Source organism: Alligator mississippiensis, chromosome 4 (assembly GCF_030867095.1).
Source record: "Alligator mississippiensis isolate rAllMis1 chromosome 4, rAllMis1, whole genome shotgun sequence".
In the NCBI taxonomy this organism is placed as follows: domain Eukaryota; kingdom Metazoa; phylum Chordata; order Crocodylia; family Alligatoridae; genus Alligator; species Alligator mississippiensis.
In genome coordinates, this window is record NC_081827.1 from 163,677,415 (window position 1) to 163,695,052 (window position 17,638).

The 17,638-nt window shown below is 45.1% G+C and overlaps 1 protein-coding gene across 1 annotated transcript; it reads left to right on the top strand.

The window, feature by feature from the left end:
- The first annotated feature begins 12,553 nt into the window (after positions 1-12,553).
- LOC102567723 (keratin, type I cuticular Ha6-like) lies at positions 12,554-16,927 on the top strand. The gene is made up of 7 exons (XM_006276668.3): positions 12,554-13,044; positions 13,535-13,617; positions 14,032-14,188; positions 14,846-15,007; positions 15,119-15,244; positions 15,767-15,987; positions 16,521-16,927. Exons 1-7 carry the CDS (start codon positions 12,589-12,591, stop codon positions 16,663-16,665), a joined length of 1,350 nt encoding a protein of 449 aa, XP_006276730.1. The 5' UTR covers positions 12,554-12,588; the 3' UTR covers positions 16,666-16,927.
- The last annotated feature ends 711 nt before the right edge of the window (positions 16,928-17,638 follow it).

Consider the following 17,638-nt stretch of genomic DNA (forward strand, 5'->3'; position numbering starts at 1 on the left):
CCACTGACAACAGTCTAGCTCCATTCTCTTTTATTGTATATGTAATAAATAGTTATATGCATAAAGCTACTGCTTTTAAACAGAGGGAGTTTAAGGAAATAAATTAACAGAAGTTAGGTTAATGGTAGATCAACTGGGATAGAGGTGCATACGATTATGGAGAATTCCAAAAAACTATTGTTAGCAACTCTAGCCCATTTTAAAAATAAAGTGCATAGTAAAAACAGGTAATTATAGTCTGGAATTACATCATTTAAATTGAAATGATGCTATGACACATAATGAAAACCCTGCATTCATCCAAATATTATGTGTCTCTTGGCAGACTAACAACCACCAATTGTGCATCACTAGTTGTAAATTCAAACCAATAAGTAAGAGCAAACAAGGAGTTTTGTGATATTCACTTTATTGTTCAGGAACATCTGCATAGAATAGCTTGAATAATGAAGCACTCAGCATATACAATCCAATGCTCTCCCTGCTTAGTAGCATGTCTTTGATACTGATTGGGCATGTCTACATGTGCATTAATGCTCCTTTGTTACGGCACATTAAGTTTAGTACCTATAATATCAGGTACTAACTCAATGTGCAGTAACTGGTGCTACTGTGCAGTAGTGCCTCTGCACGGTCTTTTAGTGACATTAATGTGCAGTAGACTAATTCTACTTTGCATTAGCATGGCTTTTGCCATGATGCACTAATGCGCAGTAGAATTAGTCTACTGTGCATTTAGTGTCTCATGTAGATATGCCCACTGTGTAGAAAGCTTTATGGAGTTAAACCATATAGGTACAGTGTTAAATGACATATAATATCAGGGGACCCAAGATTATCAGGGGGGGCCACATCAGGGTCAAAACTGCAGGGATGGTAGCCCCCGCTGAGGCCATGAAGCCTGCCAGCTGTCAAGGAGATGGGTGTGGGGGCTTCTGGGTTCTGGGGCCCTGCACCTCTAGCTGCTAACAGGCAAAACTTGCGACATGGATGCTTGTGCAACTGTCTGACTTGGGGCAAAGAGGGTGGCGGGGAGGAACTACTGCAGGCCTGGCTGCTAGGCCCTGCTGCAGCCACAAAGCCTGACAGCTGTTAAGGAGTTAGGTGCAGGGGGGTTCTGGGACCCTGCACCCCAAGATGCTGACAGGCAAAACTCATGACATGGGTGCTTGTGCAACTGACTGTCTCTGTCTTGGGGCAGAAGCAGTTCCTGGCTCTGTATTGATTCTTTCCTCTCCTTAGTCTGTGGTTTTGTAGGTGTTAACCCTTGCTCATTAACTTGTTATCCTCGCTAGCTACTGTGTATTGAGCTGGTCCCTGAGTGAATCACGATTGATTGGTAACACAGTAGCTTAGCAGCCAGGCCTGCAGTAGTTCCCCTCCCCCACCTGCTCCCCATGTGCCCCAAGAAAGACATAGTTGCACAAGCACCCATGACACGAGTTTTATCTGTCAGCATTTAGAGGCGCAGGGCCCCAGAACCCAGAAGCCCCCACACCTATCTCCTTGACAGCTGGCAGGCATCGTGGCCTCAGCATGGGCTAGCAGGCCTGCAGCTTTCACCCTGCTGCACCTTAACTCACACAGTGTCACCCATGTCATGAGTTTGCTTGTCTGCAGCTTGAGATGCAGTTTCCATCAAACCGCTGTACCTATATCCTTGAAATCTGGCAGGCTTTGTGGCCTCCACAGGGGCTACCATCCCTGCAGGTTTGACCCCCCTGTGGTTTAATACATACACGTGACATGAGTTTTGCTTTCAAGAATTTGGGGTTCAGTTTCTCCCAAACCCCTATACCTATCTCCTTGAAACTTGGCAGGCTTTGTGGCCTCAGCAGAGGTTACCATCCTTGCAGTTTTCATCTCCCTGTGCCTTAACGCACACAAAGTGTCACCTATATCATGAGTTTTGCTTTCAGGACTTTGAGGTGCAGTTTCCCAGAAACCCTGCACCTCTCACCTTGAAACTTGGCACACATCATGCTCTCAGCAGAGGCTACTACCCCTGCAATTTTCATCTGAATCAGTCAAAAGACAACAAAGTTATAGATATTTAATTGATTCCCCATTATACCCTATGGCTGAATCTCCGAATCACCCTATCTTTTCCGAAATGATTCAGAAGCTCCAAATCAATTCAGAAAGCCTAAAGTGTCCAGTGATTTGATTCAGAGTTGTAGATTCGGCATCTGAATAATCCAAATCATCTCCGAATCCGAATCGTGATCCGAAGCTTTGCACAGCCCTAACGTACACTTAAGTATTAGAACACTAAGATGATAACTATTGTGAAAGATGGAAGCAAGCAGACCAAGACCAGGTGAGGAGACAGAAAATGGTAGAGAGCCAACAATTCAACATTTTGGAACTCTGTAAGTTGTGAGGGAGGGTAGAGGGGGAGAACGAAGGTTGGCATGATCAGTCAGACAGAGTAGCTAGACAGGCAAGAGGAGAACCATGGTCTGTGAGACCAAGAGATATCCAAGCTGCTTTTGAGATAACACCTGAAAGACCTAATAATCCACTGTGCATGAAGAAAACCGAAGTGAAAGAGAGTGAAGAGCAAGAAGGAAGTAGCAGCAGGAAAAAAAATGTTAACAAAAAAGATTCAGATTTAACAGAGAAACAACAAACTACTTCAACAATGAATATTTCAACAATAACTGCCTTTAAGTTTAAAAAAAAAATCTGAGATAATTTACTTTTCACAAATACTTCACAGCTGGAGGAAATAAATCCTTTTCACTGAAAAAAAATGAAATTAAAGAGGTAAGGGAAGGGTGTGATCAAAAGTTCACTGTCAGCAGCATTGTTCTATATATTGTTTTTTTTCATGCTAGTGGTTAATGTCATCACTTACATAAGCAAAACATAGTTTAAAGGGAAAAATTTCAGGAGCCTTTCAAAATAAAAAATAAAAATGCATCCCAAACATAAAGCAGAACTCTGAAAAAAATGTTAGCTTCAGCTAAAGCCACTAAATCAGTAAATCAATCGCTGAAGTGTCCCTCCTCGAGAGGGGGCTGTACATATATGCTGTTAGCAGCAGCACTGAGGTCTCATGCATATGCTTGCAACTCATTAGAGAATTGTCTAAAGCTGATCACTTTGCAGAAGTTCCTCTGCCTTTTGCTTCTCTGTAAGTGAACTTTCTCAGCCTTATTGCTGAAACAGAATGTTAATTTTGAGCTTTGTTTACTTGCATTATACTTTTTGGATACATTCTCTAAAAGGCACCTCTTAATTATGATGACTGCTAGTAATCTTTGAATAGAAAACTTCAACTAAAATTGTGGGTGACAAATTTCCCTTTTATATTTTGAAATGTGGTTGTAGGGTGGTCATAAGTTCATTCTGTCTCATATTCGTTGGGACACTTGCTGCCCTTTTTCTTCTCAAATCAAAGAGTTTCTACAGAAAACACAAAAATAAGTTGTATTGGTTATATTCTTACAGCATGGGGTTTTGCAGTGAGTGGGTGGGGGAGTTTTGTTTTTGTTTTTGTTTAATTTTCCTCTCTGTGGTTGCACTGAATCTCCTCCTTTCTGAAACCTGTCCTATTACTTGCAAAAAAAATAAATCTAAAAATGAAGAGAATTTATACTGTTAATGCTGTCTGTGAACCGTGGTGGATGAACAGCCCTGGAAAACAAAGCTCTATATTTACCTCCAGAGGTATCAGAGACTGAGAGTGATATACATGTGCATGCATGTGAACACATCACCAGTGAGCTTTCTCTCTTGTTTGGAGTGATGTTAATGATAGGAAGGGGGTTCAGAATTAATGGCTTATTCAGTATTTTACTAAGGCTAGCATGAAGACCCACAGAGATCAAACAGTAACATTACTTAGACCCCAGAGATTCTGGTCATTAACTGAGGGAGGACTGGCTCAATATTTTTGTGGCAGGCTTGCCAGTAGCAGCCCAGTTTGCTGGTTTGAAAGGGCTCAGGGTGATTGGTGGGGCATCTCCCCCGCCGCACTAATCAGGAAAGGTAAGGGGAGAGGCTTTCCCCGCCCCTACCCAGGGGTGAGATGAAAAGGTGGACCAGAGGGGGAACTAACCTCTCAGTTTTCTGATTGGCCCAGTCTCAATCTGGGGGCAGAGCCTCCAGAGGGGATAAAAAGACAGTGTGCTCGGCATATGAGCAGCTTCGATGAGGGACAATGAAGAGGGCTGTGAAGAGCTGGCTGAGCTGACCAGTGGGGTGAAGCAGTTGCCCCAGAAGCACCCAGAAGATGCTTCATCAGATGGGGAGTGGCAAGCAGCTGCATCCCCAGCCCTACCATGTAGGTCAGTGCATGGAGGGTCTGGGAGCAGACAGGACCTCAGGCGCTGCACTGGGCAGTGCAGGTCCCCAACCCCCTGCACAGGGCAGGGACGATGGCACACAGGCTGGTGCATGGAGGGTCCAGGAGTAGACTGGACCCTGGCTGCTGCACAAGGCAGCAGGGGTCTCCAATCCTGCCTGAGGCAGGAACTGGGCCATCGGTGCATAGGACAGTGCACAGGGCCATAGAGCTGCAGGGACCCAGCGGCTGCACGAACAACGTAGGTCTCCAATTCTGTATGAGGCAAGGACCGGGCTGCTGGTGCACAGGATGGGGCACAGGGCCAAGAGCAGGCTGACAGGCCAGAAGAGCCCCCAAGGCAGCTGAGGGCCCTCCACAGAGGGAGGAGACATCTCAGCCCTGGAGATGAGTGCAGCCTTGGCAAGTCCTAGGGAGCTGGGAGTCGCCTGGGAAGGGGGTTCCCATAGGGGAGGAGGGCCCTCCTCTCCGTGGTGGGTGGCTGAGGGGAAGCCCCCTGATGAAAAGGGGGTTCCCGGGTTGAGGCCTAGCCAGCTGCGTAATTTAAGCAGGATTAAAGGGTGCCCTTTGGGGTACTGGGGTATTCTTTTTTCTTCCCCCTCGACCCTGGGGTCATTTATTTCTGTGGCGCCACTGTTGCACCATGGCTGCATGTTGTTCCTTTCCTTCCTCTTTGATTTCATGTTGTAAACCCTGCACCTTATTGCTTGTAAACCCTGTACCTCATTATTGTATTTGAATGCATTGTGTTTGATTAAAAACCCTGTTGAAGAATATTTAATCACTGTATTACCACTTTCAGTCCTATTATTATCAGTCCCTAAATCAACCCCTGGTTATACTTGAGGGTCCCTCTCCTCAGGCCTGGAGGGTGCTGAGTGGGAAGGTAGGGCCTTCAGTTCATCTCCAGAGGTCTCCAGGGGGACCAGCTTAGGCGATGGGTCAGGGGCTAGTACAGTATGCTTGTATATATATCTATATATAGACAGACAGACAGACAGACAGACAGTAAATACTTTATTGCATATGTATATATAAGTTCATTCTGTAAACTACTGTATCATATTAAATTGTATGTAGTTAAGGCTCACCACGTGTCCTGCCTCTGCTCTGTAGGAAGAGGAGGGGAGTTGCGTACAACTAGGCAGCTACGCCTCCCACAGTGCATCCGCTAACATCCCTTTATTTGAAGAGGGGGTACCTATCTGAGTACCACCCGGGTTACATCTTTTTATGAATTTTGCTGCACTAATTCCCCCTCGCTGACTATTGTGCTTAAACCAATACTTTAGTGACATGAGAAGCTACAAGTTACTGAGCATACATGACATGTTTGTATAAGATTCAGCAGACTAACGATTAGAAGGCAGTGAATTGTGATTATATGATATAAAAATCTTTCCTTTCCAGAAACAAAAGCCACTTCAAAGACAGTGTTTTGGAAGAACAGGTTTATGAGAGGTGTACACTGAGCCCAAGAGAGTATTTTGTTATGTAGATTGAAATGTGGCAGACACACTGCAAGTGTCTGCAATTTCCCTGAAAGATTTCATATATGTTTTTTTTCTAACAAACAGAATATGTTGGGGTTTCCCCCGCCTCCCCCACCAAGGCTTAATGGGTGCCTGTACATGGGCAGGATGCCTGCTCTGACACGTTCTAATTAGAATGTGTGCTGGAGCATGCTAATCAGAATGCTCTAGCAGCCTCACCGTCATGTGTATTCAGCATCCCCATGTTTCAAAATGTCAGAGGCACTTTAACTAAAGCTTGTCAAATGGGATGCTGAATACACGAGACACTGCAGGCATTTTAATTAGAGTGCCTCCCAAGAGCTCTAATTAAAAAGTCCCCTGCCCCTCCCACCCCCACCCCGAGCACGTGTATAGATGCCCAGAAATTTTAGGAGATATAAAACCTTGTTGTACAGCTTTTAACAACAGATGTAAAGTACCATCTAGAAACAAGACAGGGGAAATTGCTATTTTGCTGTAGATTTTGGGGCTGAAATTCTAGTCTTGTGTTTGAAAACTTGTCTAACTTTAGCACAACTACACAGTTGGTCAAACAAAAGATATTACCCTAAGAAATCCCAGCTGTATTAAAGCAATAGAATAGAGGTTAGAATCTGCCAGCACATGTGCCAGAGCAAGGGGTTCACCGATAAAGAATTTTGGCTGATAGAGATGGCCAATTATTAACCAGCCATATCGGCCAATACTGATCTGATTGCCAATATGCGCCTGTGCAGGCTGGGAGCGGTCCGAGGCCCTCGGGGGTTTTTTCGCGTGGCGGGCTGTGGCCAGCAGCCCGGACATGCCGGGTCGGGGAAGGCAGGCGGCACGTTAGAATTAGGCACGGACGCTTAGCGGTTGATTTAAGATTATTTTACTTACACTGAAGATGGTTGCGGTGCAGGCAGGAAAACTTGCTTGAGTTGCAGTTACAGACAGAAAAGAACAGAGGCGGACTAGAGTTCCTTCCCGTGAACCTTCTAGCCCATCCGGTTGAAAGCTCTAAACCGCGAGCCCGTCTTGTCAACCGAAGAAAGTAACTCGAAGCAAAGAGCTCTGAATACACTCACACAAAGTTTGCTAGGCTCCGTGGAACTTGCGCGCAGGAAAGGGTACGTCGAGGGATCAGGCGGCGACGGGGAGAGGCGAGAGACTGATCAGACCCCCGTTGCCTTCTTTGAATACGCTGGGTCCAATAGGCTCCGCAGCGCTTAGAGATCTTCACGAGATGTGAAGTTCTCCTTCTCCAGATGGTTGTGGAGTCCTCCAACTTGGGCGGAAACCGCTCAAGCCTCTTATACGGCTAGCAAGCCAATCGCTAGCTGCCACGTGGGAATAATTTAGAACTGGCCAATAGTGGGACACAAATCCGCATACGAATGGCGGGAACTCCTTGCACCGTGCATTTCTCTTTTGCAACTAAGAAATGCACCCTGCAAAGAAGGCTACGAGTGGCGGGAAATAATTTAGCAGTGCCGAAGCGCGCACAAACAAAAATCACACCCTTGGGTTGTGACACAGCCCAGCAGCTTGGAGAGCAGCATCCAACCAGTAAGTCTGTGGAGGGAAGGGGCACAGGGGAGGGAAAGGGCATGGGGGAAAAAGATGAAGGCCCCATGGTGAGGGAGGGAGTGGGGCTGGGGCCGACACCTGGCCCCAAGCCCAAAGTGGGCAGCCCACCCCTGCCCTGCACACAACTCCAAGGGTTGTGCCTCCCCCAGGGACGTGAGCAGTGGCACGGAGCCACCCTCCTTCCCATTCCCCTGCACCCCCTGTGGCTCTATCCTGTGCCCCACCCTTGCCCCTGCTGGACAGTGCCTGCCCCTACACCAGCCCCACTCCCTCCCTCACCATGGGGACCTTGATCTGCCCTGCCCCATCCCTTCCCTCCTCTCCCCGCCCCTCCCCCAAGCCCATTTCCCCCCCACCCCCCGACTTACTGGAGGAATGCTGCTCTCCAAGCTGTTGAGCTGCCTGGCCATGTGCATGCTGCAGCTGCACACAACATTTATCGGTGATGTTATTGGCCACATTGGCCAAAAAAAGCTCATTGCCCATGTCACGGCGGGGTCCTCACGGAGGGCCGTGATCTCCTTGAGGTCCCTTGCTCCGTGTACAGGCCGGCGCAAAGCACCCTCTAATTCTCGCCCGCCATGTCTTTGATGGTAAATATAATGATGGGAGGCTGCCTTGTGTTTTCCCTGGGCACGGCTACTCGGGACCTCTGTCCCCGCGGTTCTTCCGGAGCCCCTGGGGGTCTCCCGATATGGTGGGTGTTCCCCAGACACCCTAGCCTTGTGGGCTATGCGTGGCTCCTACCAGCCCCTAATACCACGCCCCCAAGCCTCGCAGATGTAATAGACGTTGTCCGGTCTGTACGCCCGCTTCCCGGGCCTCCTCTTTACTGTGGCCCACTCTGGGCTCCCTCTCTCATGCCCAGCCTCTTGCTGGAACTCTCGTCTAGCCCACTCTGGGCCTCCCCTGACGGTGTGGTTCCGCTCAGGGACTCTCTAGCAGGCCTCCGGTCCTATGGGCCAACCACACAGGCACCCTCTCTGACCCTGGCTCACCGCACTGCTACTCCCTGTCTTCTCGGGGCAACCGCAGCACCCTGCCTCAGTCTGAGGGGTGTTACCGCACTAGCCTGCGGCCGGGCTCGCTATGCCTGTCTTGGGCTTCTCAGTAATTGCCCCTCTCTCTAGGGCTCTTCAGTATGGCGCTCCCCACCTCTTTGGGGCTCGCCATGCCCACACTGGGCTACTCAATAATACCGCCCCTTTCCTGGGGCCGGGGTCTATGTTCCCCCACACGCAATCCAGGGTCTAGGTCCCCGTCCACAACCTACGGGTTGCACCCGCGACCCACTGGCCGTGCTCCTCGCCGCCAGTTGCTCACGCCCTGGTGTGCGAGCTGCGCCTTCCCTGGCGCTATGCAAATAATGTGCCCTCTTGGTGCTAGGGCACCCCACACTCTCTGGGGTCCCTATAGTTGAGGCCTCCTCCAACCCCTACAGCCTCACCCAAGCCTCCAGGTGTAATATCAAAGCCAAACAAACACAAGCCTCCTGGCTGTAACACAAACATAAAGCCCCCTGGCTAAACCTTTAGTGCCCAATCCTCTCAGGGCCATCATGAGCTGTACTTGCCCCTCAGACTTCTCCCCATAGCTTGGCTGAGTGAGCTCCTGCCTCTCCAGCTGCTGACAGAGAACCACCAACCTGGCCTCAGCCCTGAGCTTTATAAGGGCCAGGCCCTGCCTCCTACAGGCAGCTGATTCCCCTTGGTTGCTCCGGCAACCCGCAGCTGCGCTCATTACCTGAGCAAGCCTCAGCTGGGCTCGTTATGTCAGGCCAGGGCGCGCTCACTCGCTCCCTGGCAGTTTCTCCTCTATAGGAGCAGGGGCACCGAGGTGCCCTGCGACAGCCGATAATGTCAATTTTCCTTTTATCAATGCCGATACGATATGGACCAATATATCGGTGCACCTCTAGCCAGAGCATGATACAAGAGGCCATTTTGCTTGGCATGCTACAGCTGGCCTGGGGTTTAAGCAGCTGCTGCCAGCCATGGAGCCTGGGCTGCTTACACCAGGCTCTCTGGCAGGCAGCAGCTGCCTAGAACCCAGGCTGGATGTGGCAGGGAGCCAGGAGGCTGCAACTGGTGCACTGGGGTCTAGAGCCCAGGCCCTGGTCTGTTGTTGGTGGCAGCTGGACATGCACCTCGAGGCACACGGCAGGGGGCCTGGGGCAGTGCAACCCTAGCCTTTTCCCTGCCAATCACCCTGAGGCACACATGCAGCTGCTACCACCATGGAGCTGGGCTGGGGCTCCAAACCCCAGTGCAGCTGTTTGCAGCCTGCCTGCTGACTGCTGCGAGCAGGCCAGGCTCCGTGGTAGTGGTGGCTGTACGTGCACCTTGGGGTGCACAGCAGGGAAGGGGCTGGCTCTGTGCTGCCACAACAAGGATCATGGCCCTCATTGCTTCCCTCCTGTCCACCCCGGTATATCAACAACTTCCAAGTCCGGGGGCCCAAAAATGTTGCTGACCCCTGCAATAAATACTTTCCTAATTATGTTATTGGGACGGGACTTCAGTGTCAACATTTTTCTTGTGGCAGTACAGATTAGTTGGCAGCTCTCTTGGTCTGGGCCGGCAGGTTCAAATCCAAAGCAACACTGTGTTTTCTCTGAATATTGATACTGCAATGCCACACTTGGGCTATTACATTGTTAAAATGGTGTCTGATTACATTTAAAACCTTGTTACCAGATGTTATTTTAGATAGATCCTGTGGCAATGTCCTGGCCAACAGTCATTGTTACTGCATGGCTATTTATTTCTCCCTCAGATCATTTCCAAGCAGTTAGGTGTTGAGAAGATGCACAGAAAATGGCTTATGGATAGCCATCTCAGCAGGCTAAACAAGCAGCTAAATAGTGAAGGAGCAAATAAAATGAACTGCCTTCTAATACAAAATGTATTCCCTCCAAGTCAGGGTGAGAATATATTGGTGTTGAATGAGAGAAAGCTGGGATATAGGAAAGTCTTATATTGTTATAGCTGGTGTTACATTTATGCCTTTGATAAAAAACAAAAGTCAATTCCCAGATACTTTATACTTGCACTAAAAACATTTTTTTAAATGAAACATTTAACAGGAGTACAACATCATACTGTGTAGCTGACATTACCTTTCCCCCCATATTTCTAAAAATAATATGTTAGAAATAGTATAAAAGTATCCCATTAGATCTTATGACACTGTTTGCAAAAGTGGTAAGTAAATAACCAAAATAGCTAGTCAATGCTCCCTTTGGACTGACGTGTTGGCATTCTGCAGCAGCCATGGCAAAAATATATTCTGTAAGAAATCATTGCCATGCAGTGCTGGAACAAGACTTAGTACCCTTCCTCAGGTCTCTGACAGACCCAACAGATAGCTTAGGAAGGGTATAGTGGGACTCAAAAGCTCATCTCTATCTCTCCCATGTACACAGTTGGTTCAATAAAAGATGCCTCTGGCATTTTTCTTAGACCATCACATTTATAATACTGCAATACCATTTATTACCTTACCTCCCAAAAGTGTTGTGAAATGGTGGTTATAAGATATACAAGTCCATAATGCACTAATGCTTACAAACACCATATAAAAGTATTTATGAATGAATAAAATAGATTTTAAAAATCTAAAAGTTTGCTGGTCTGGCACAATTACCAATACCACCTGCCTTGCATTTTCATTGGTAAAGTAGCCATTTTATTAGCCCTTTGCTCAGTAAGCAGCAACTGAAAGAAATTAAAAGGCATTAAACAGAGCTCATTGGGATTTCAGCTTTCCATTTGCCAAAAAGAAGCCGATTAGTCCTACATCATAATTTCTCAGCAATGCTGCTGTTTATCTGTGGTATGTCAGCTTGCCTATCTACCTAAGTGACTGCCCAGACTTAAGCAGCTGAAAAAGAAGCTTATAAAGATTTAAGAGCCTGGTAAAACCCAGCTTCAGAAGCATATAACACATTTACATAAATGTGGCATTCTGCTAGCATACACTATTTTGAAAACATTTTGTTAGCCAACATCCCTCAGGATTTCTACATACAAAATTAAATCCAGAAAATGAAGCAGTATTTAGAACACTTTCTATTTTCTCCTATGACACATTCTTCACCACCTCAGTTTCTGTGGAGTCCTGTCATCAAGTCTACCCCTCCTCATCCTCCAGGTCCCTCCAAAACCTCTATTCAGTCTCCGCTCATTTACCACCAACTCGAGTAGGATCTAAGGCTGTGCTGATTTCAGTTCTTTAGAAGGAATAATGTTGCCTAGCAGGACTCCTATTTGTTTAGATCCTCTCCACTTACTAAGAGGGCTGCTGCTTTCCTTGTGCCTCCAGACTCTTCCCCAGCATACACCTACGTCCACAAACATCAAACAGTATTATGTTTTTCTATCTTGTTCTTTAAGAAAAAGACTACACTATTGCCCCAGGTCCCATGCCTAGAATTTTAGTCTTCAGTGAAGCCACCACTGGCAAGGCAACACTCCCATAAAATGAACTGCGCTCATATTCCCAAGAATAGTCTCTACTTCAAAACTCTTCACACTGGGAAAACAAAACAAAACAAAAATGGAAAAGATTTCCCTTCAAATTACAACAACATAACTCTTTACTGCATAATAAAAATCACTTTCTTCCCTGACCAGATCAGCAAGGTCTGTGTCAGACACTAAATCTTTCTGTTGCTCAAGCTGAAAGTGATGGGAGAGATGAGACTTGAATCTAAGTCCAATGCATAGTAACTCAAAGATACCCATTGTTCCAATGGGCTGAGAACCAGGACAAGATTTTTACCATTATGTCCCATGCACAACACAGCTAGCTCTAGCTGGACAAATGTAGGGGAAAGTCTTGCCCCAGGATGGCTGCAAACCCAAGTTGTATAGTACAACTGCCCTCTTAATTTACCCCCGCCTAGTCAGCAGGGTTTGTTGTTTAGGAATAATGAAAGGTCCCTTTGATGTAATCCTGACTGATCGAAACTTTTTTATGAGGAAATTAACTAGACAAGCAGCTGAATAGCAGAACAATGCAATGTATTTAGGAAACTGGTGTCAGCTTTCCCAAGAGAAACAACTAGTGTAGTTTGCCAACACCCATTGTGCAGGGTATAAAATTGTGCCACTGAGGAAGGAGAGCTTCAGATTGGCAGTTTGGGCTTTCCAACTAATCTGAAACCTGCTAGCTTTAACTACTAACATTATGACTTCCAAGTATTGTACCCACACTATCTCTTCTGGGTCTGGGAAGGGATCGTGTGTCACAGGTGGTGCTTTCCCTCCGCTTTCTTCAGTCTGCTCCAGTAGTCCTTCCAGGTTTCCAGGTCTCTCATATGGTGGAAGAAATATTTCAGCTTCTTCTGTTAAACTGGGATCTTCTGGATTAGGAAGCTGGTTGCCTAGTTCCTTTCTACCCTCTGGTTACTATGGCCCAGGGTTTGCTGGATGGTGTGATGAAGGGATTTTCAATAGTAATGAAAAGGAAACTATGCAGTTCCTCAATGACCGCCTGGCTTGCTATTTGGAGAAAGTGCGTCACCTGGAGCAGGAGAATGCCGACTTGGAATGCAAGATTCGTGAGTGGTATGAATGTCAAGTCCCCTATGTGCGCACTGATTTCCAGGCTTTCTATAAGACCTTGGAGGAACTTCAGCAACAGGTAAAGGCCCATTAAAGCTTTCCTAACCATTTGACAGGTTGTCCATGAAAACAGGTGGTGTTTACTGGGCACTATCAGGTCTAAAAACATTTCCATTTAACCATTTCTGCTTTGGGAGAAGAATGGGAAAATGTATAAATGCTGAAAGAATATTTCTTATCTGTCCCTAATTATGAGTCATCTTCCATTTATTTTGATTTCCTTCCATGCAAACCTCTGTGATGTCTCACTGCTTATAGCTAGCTGTAAATAAGCAATACTTGAGGATTTTCTGAATGGGAATGATAGGTTTCAGAGCATGAACTATTTCTGTTAAAGAAATAAAGCCTATGTAAATCAAAATGTCTAAACACATTCATTTTGGATGTATTGCTCACAGTGCAAGAAATATTTGGGATAGGAATCAGTATTCTTACATAGTGCATCTTGTTACTATTCTGAGTTGCTGAGATTCTTTGTTCCATCCAAAGTCTTTTGTCTTATTTTCCAGATTTTGTGTGCCAAGACAAACAATGCCAAGATGGTCTTGCAGATCGACAATGCCAGGCTGGCTGCAGATGACTTCAGAACCAAGTAAATACAGATTGAATCAGTCTATGATCCATATTTATTGTCACTAAGTCTTCCTTCTTTAACTTAGAAAGCCATCCAATCACTTCATTTTCTGAAGGATCATTTTCATTCTAACGATTTATCACTTGTTCTTAGTGCAAAGCAGAAGTAAGGGCTTCTAGAAAAAATCTGTTTGTTTTTGATCTGCAGAGAGAAAGTAATGGCACGCTTTAAAAATAAACGCTCTCAGCACCACTCCTACCTGCCCATAATGAAATATCTCAGGTCCCTCAAAATGTTATAAACTAGGGAAAAAAGATTATAATAAAAGTAAACCAGTATAAAATCAACAAATAAGTGAACGTTTTGGTGGAGTTTTTTTTTTTAATTGTTTTGCCATGGCCTGGGTTTTATTCACTTATGCTGTGCTTTAAGGTTTGATAGTGAACAAGTTATTCGCCAGAGTGTTGATGCTGACATTAATGGCCTGCGTAGAATTATGGATGAACTTACTCTATGCCGAGCTGACTTGGAGATGCAACTGGAATCCCTTAAGGAGGAGCTGCTCTGTCTCAAAAAAAATCATGAGGAGGTAAGAATAGAAATAAATAAATAGATAGTGTCAAGGCTGAACTAGTTACAACCTTATCAATACTATGTACTTGGGCATGAGGACAGAAGGATATGTATTTGTTAGGAAAAAGAACCTTGTTATAATGCAGGAGCTAGAAAATGACCAAGTGGTTGATACAGGTCTCTCCAGTTGTGCATGGCAGCATTGTGTACTAAAACAATGGTAATCGAACTGTAAACAGTTGTTTAAATTCCCCTTTAAACATTGCATTAATGTTTACTCGTGATGTTATTTTTGGTATTGCAAATATTCACTGTAACCTTCATAAAGAAATTCCACCAGCTCTTTTTAGTCCATAAAACCATTGTAGACACCAAGAATCTATTGGGAAATAAATAACACCTTGCAGCAAGCAATAATGCTGGACAAGATTTTTAAAAGGGTACAGTGATTTTTACACCTTGATTTTTCAGTGTCCAATTTTGGCCATCTTCCAGTGTCCTGATTATGAGAAGGTGCACACTCAGCTCTGAAAAAGGTGCTTCACACAGGGAAACAAAATATAAGGCACAAAAGTCACTAGTCACTTTTGGAAATAGCCCCGGTGTGATCTGGGGTGGGGTAGAGGTGGCCAGTTTACAAAGCAATCTCTCATTTGCGCTTCTGCCTCTGCAGGAAGCCAACGTACTGCGATGTCAGCTTGGTGCCAGAGTCAATGTGGAAGTTGATGCTGCTCCGTCATGTGACTTTAATAAGGTGCTAAATGAGATAAGATGTCAGTATGAGAACTTGGTGGAAAACAATCGCAAAGATGTTGAGGCCTGGTTCTCAACCAAGGTGGGTAGTTCATATAGCTCAAGTTATCATGAAGGTCCAAGTTTTCTGCTCTTCCTTTAAAACAGTCATGTTTTCTTCTCAATAGTGCATTTTACTTTATTTTTATTTCAGATGGAAGAACTGAACCAGCAAGTGATCTCCAGTGGAGAACAGCTGCAGTGCTGCCAGACAGAGATTACTGATCTGAGACGTACTATACAGGCCCTGGAGATTGACCTGGAAGCCCAGACAAGCATGGTGCACAACACATTTTTATCATTCTTTTACCTGGGTGATTAGGCAAAATTGTTAGGTATTTTTGGTGCTAATTCTAGACAATTTACTAGATAAAGAATATACAGTACACAGCATACGCAAGGTATCCGAGTATATCTAGTACTGAAGGAAAAACAATTTCAGTAATGCACTTGCCAAAGGGTCCAGAAATGGCATGTGGAATGAATTAACACAGCTGAGTATTAGTTGATCAGCCTTAAAATCAGATTGGAATTAAATGTGTTATAATCTTTAAAAGTCTCAGTCTACGTTATGCCTTAGTGATCAATTGTCAATGTATACGAAACTTATTCTGATCCTTAACTGAGTTGCAGGAGTCACCCTACATGTTAGATACAGAATCAGCACGGAACAGATGTTGATCTGGAATCAGGACTAGCTGGGCCCGTTTATAATTGTGCAAACCTGAAATGAACATTTTTGAGAGCTGGGGGCACTCGCTTATTTCACCACTGTTTACATTCATTTTCTTTTCCATTGTAGAAATCCACTCTTGAATGCACCTTGCACGAAACTGAAAACCGCTATGCCTCCCAGCTTGCCCATCTCCAGTGCCTGATCACCAACGTGGAAGCTCAGCTAGCTGAACTTCGATGTGACATTGAACGGCAAAACCAAGAGTATAAGGTTCTTCTTGATGTCAAGACCCGCTTGGAGACTGAGATTGCCACCTACCGCCGGCTACTGGAAGGGGAGGACTGCAAGTATGTGTAATAAAAAGTTATTGGCAGGGCTCTTTTTAAAGGCACAAAATTCTTGGTAATAAGAACCTATTGAAATTCACTGAAATACAAGACTGAAAAAACAAGATCAGATTTAGATTTTAGGCCTTCACTATTTACGTGATGCCAATTGTTGATAGCTTGCTCTGACTTCAGGATTACTGAGCTTTTTTTCTGCTGCTTGGTTAGTTCTTTTTTTGTCTGATTTAAAAGTGTTCTCTTTTGGATTTTACCACATGAAGCATAGATAGCATAGGATCTCTGTGTTATCCCCATACACACATAACCATATACCTACAAGTTAAATTTTCTTCCAAATGAGTATGTGATACATTTATTTTTGATTTGGTAAGTACCAGAGAAGGAGAGAATAAATGGCAGTCCAAACCCAAAGTAGTCAAGTGAGTTTTATTTCAGTAAATTTACAGTATAATCTCTTGTTGTAGTGTCTGATTTTTTAATTACTTTTCTCTTACACTAAATGTGTAGATAATTACCCTTTTTTTTCTCCTCAGACTTCCCAGTTTCCCATGTGTCCCAGATTGTGCACCACCTTCCCAAATCACTACAAAAATCCGCACCATCACTGAGGAGATTAAGGATGGGAGGGTCATTTCTTCCCGAGAACAAGTCCAGCATTGCCCCCCTTTAGTACTCTAAGGCAAAATACAAGGGGACAAGCCACAGCTGCAAAAGTGACAGGGAAAATGTCTCCTACTCAAATGCTGAAAAATAGTAAAGGATCTTTATTAGTAAAATTCTGTTTTCTTGCATGTGTTCAACTCAAAACTTTGGTACATGTATCCATTTTCAAAATGTCTTTTACATTAGGTTTCCAGTTTTCTGTAAACTTTTAGCATCTTTAGCAGCAATGCTCCTTTAATCAGTTTCCTAATAAAACTTACTTCTTTGGCATATAAAACTTTGTTTTCATTTAAGTACTTATTTGTGTTTTTAAATAGTTGTTTGGAGCCAGATAGCTTGCTCATTTCCACTTGGTAAGGGAAATCCAGAGCAGCATATGTGAAGATTATACACTCCTCAAAAGTTGCAACAGACAGCAATTCACAAATGTTCTCAGTTTGCTAAGGGAATAGTCCCCTCTCGTTCCTTCATTTCCTATTTGGTAATAGGCTTGTGCGAGTAGGCAGGTATTCAATCTGGCTTCAGATCTGGCCGCTTTGGATGTCAGTGATCCGATCTGGAGCTCTGGATCAGTTTGCCGCTTCAGTTTCACCAAAGCGGCTTCAGAGCTTTGGAGCTGCCTCGGAGATTCAGCTATAGGGTATAATGGGGGATAAATGAAATATCTATAACATTGTTGTTTTGTCTTTGATGTGGGTGAAACTTGCAGGGGTGGTAGCCTCTGCTGAGAGTATGAAGTCTGCCAAGTTTCAAGAAGATCAGTACAGGGATTTGGGGGGAAATGCACCCCAAATTCTTGAAAGCAAAACTCATGTCACATGTATGTGTTACACCACAGGGGCGTGAAAACTGCAGGGATGGTAGCCCCTGCTGAGGCCACAAAGCCTGCCAAGTTTCAAGAAGTGCAGGGGTTTGGGGGGAACTGCACCTCAAGCTGTTGACAGGCAAAACTCGTGACATAGATGACCCTGTGTGCGTTAAGGTGCAG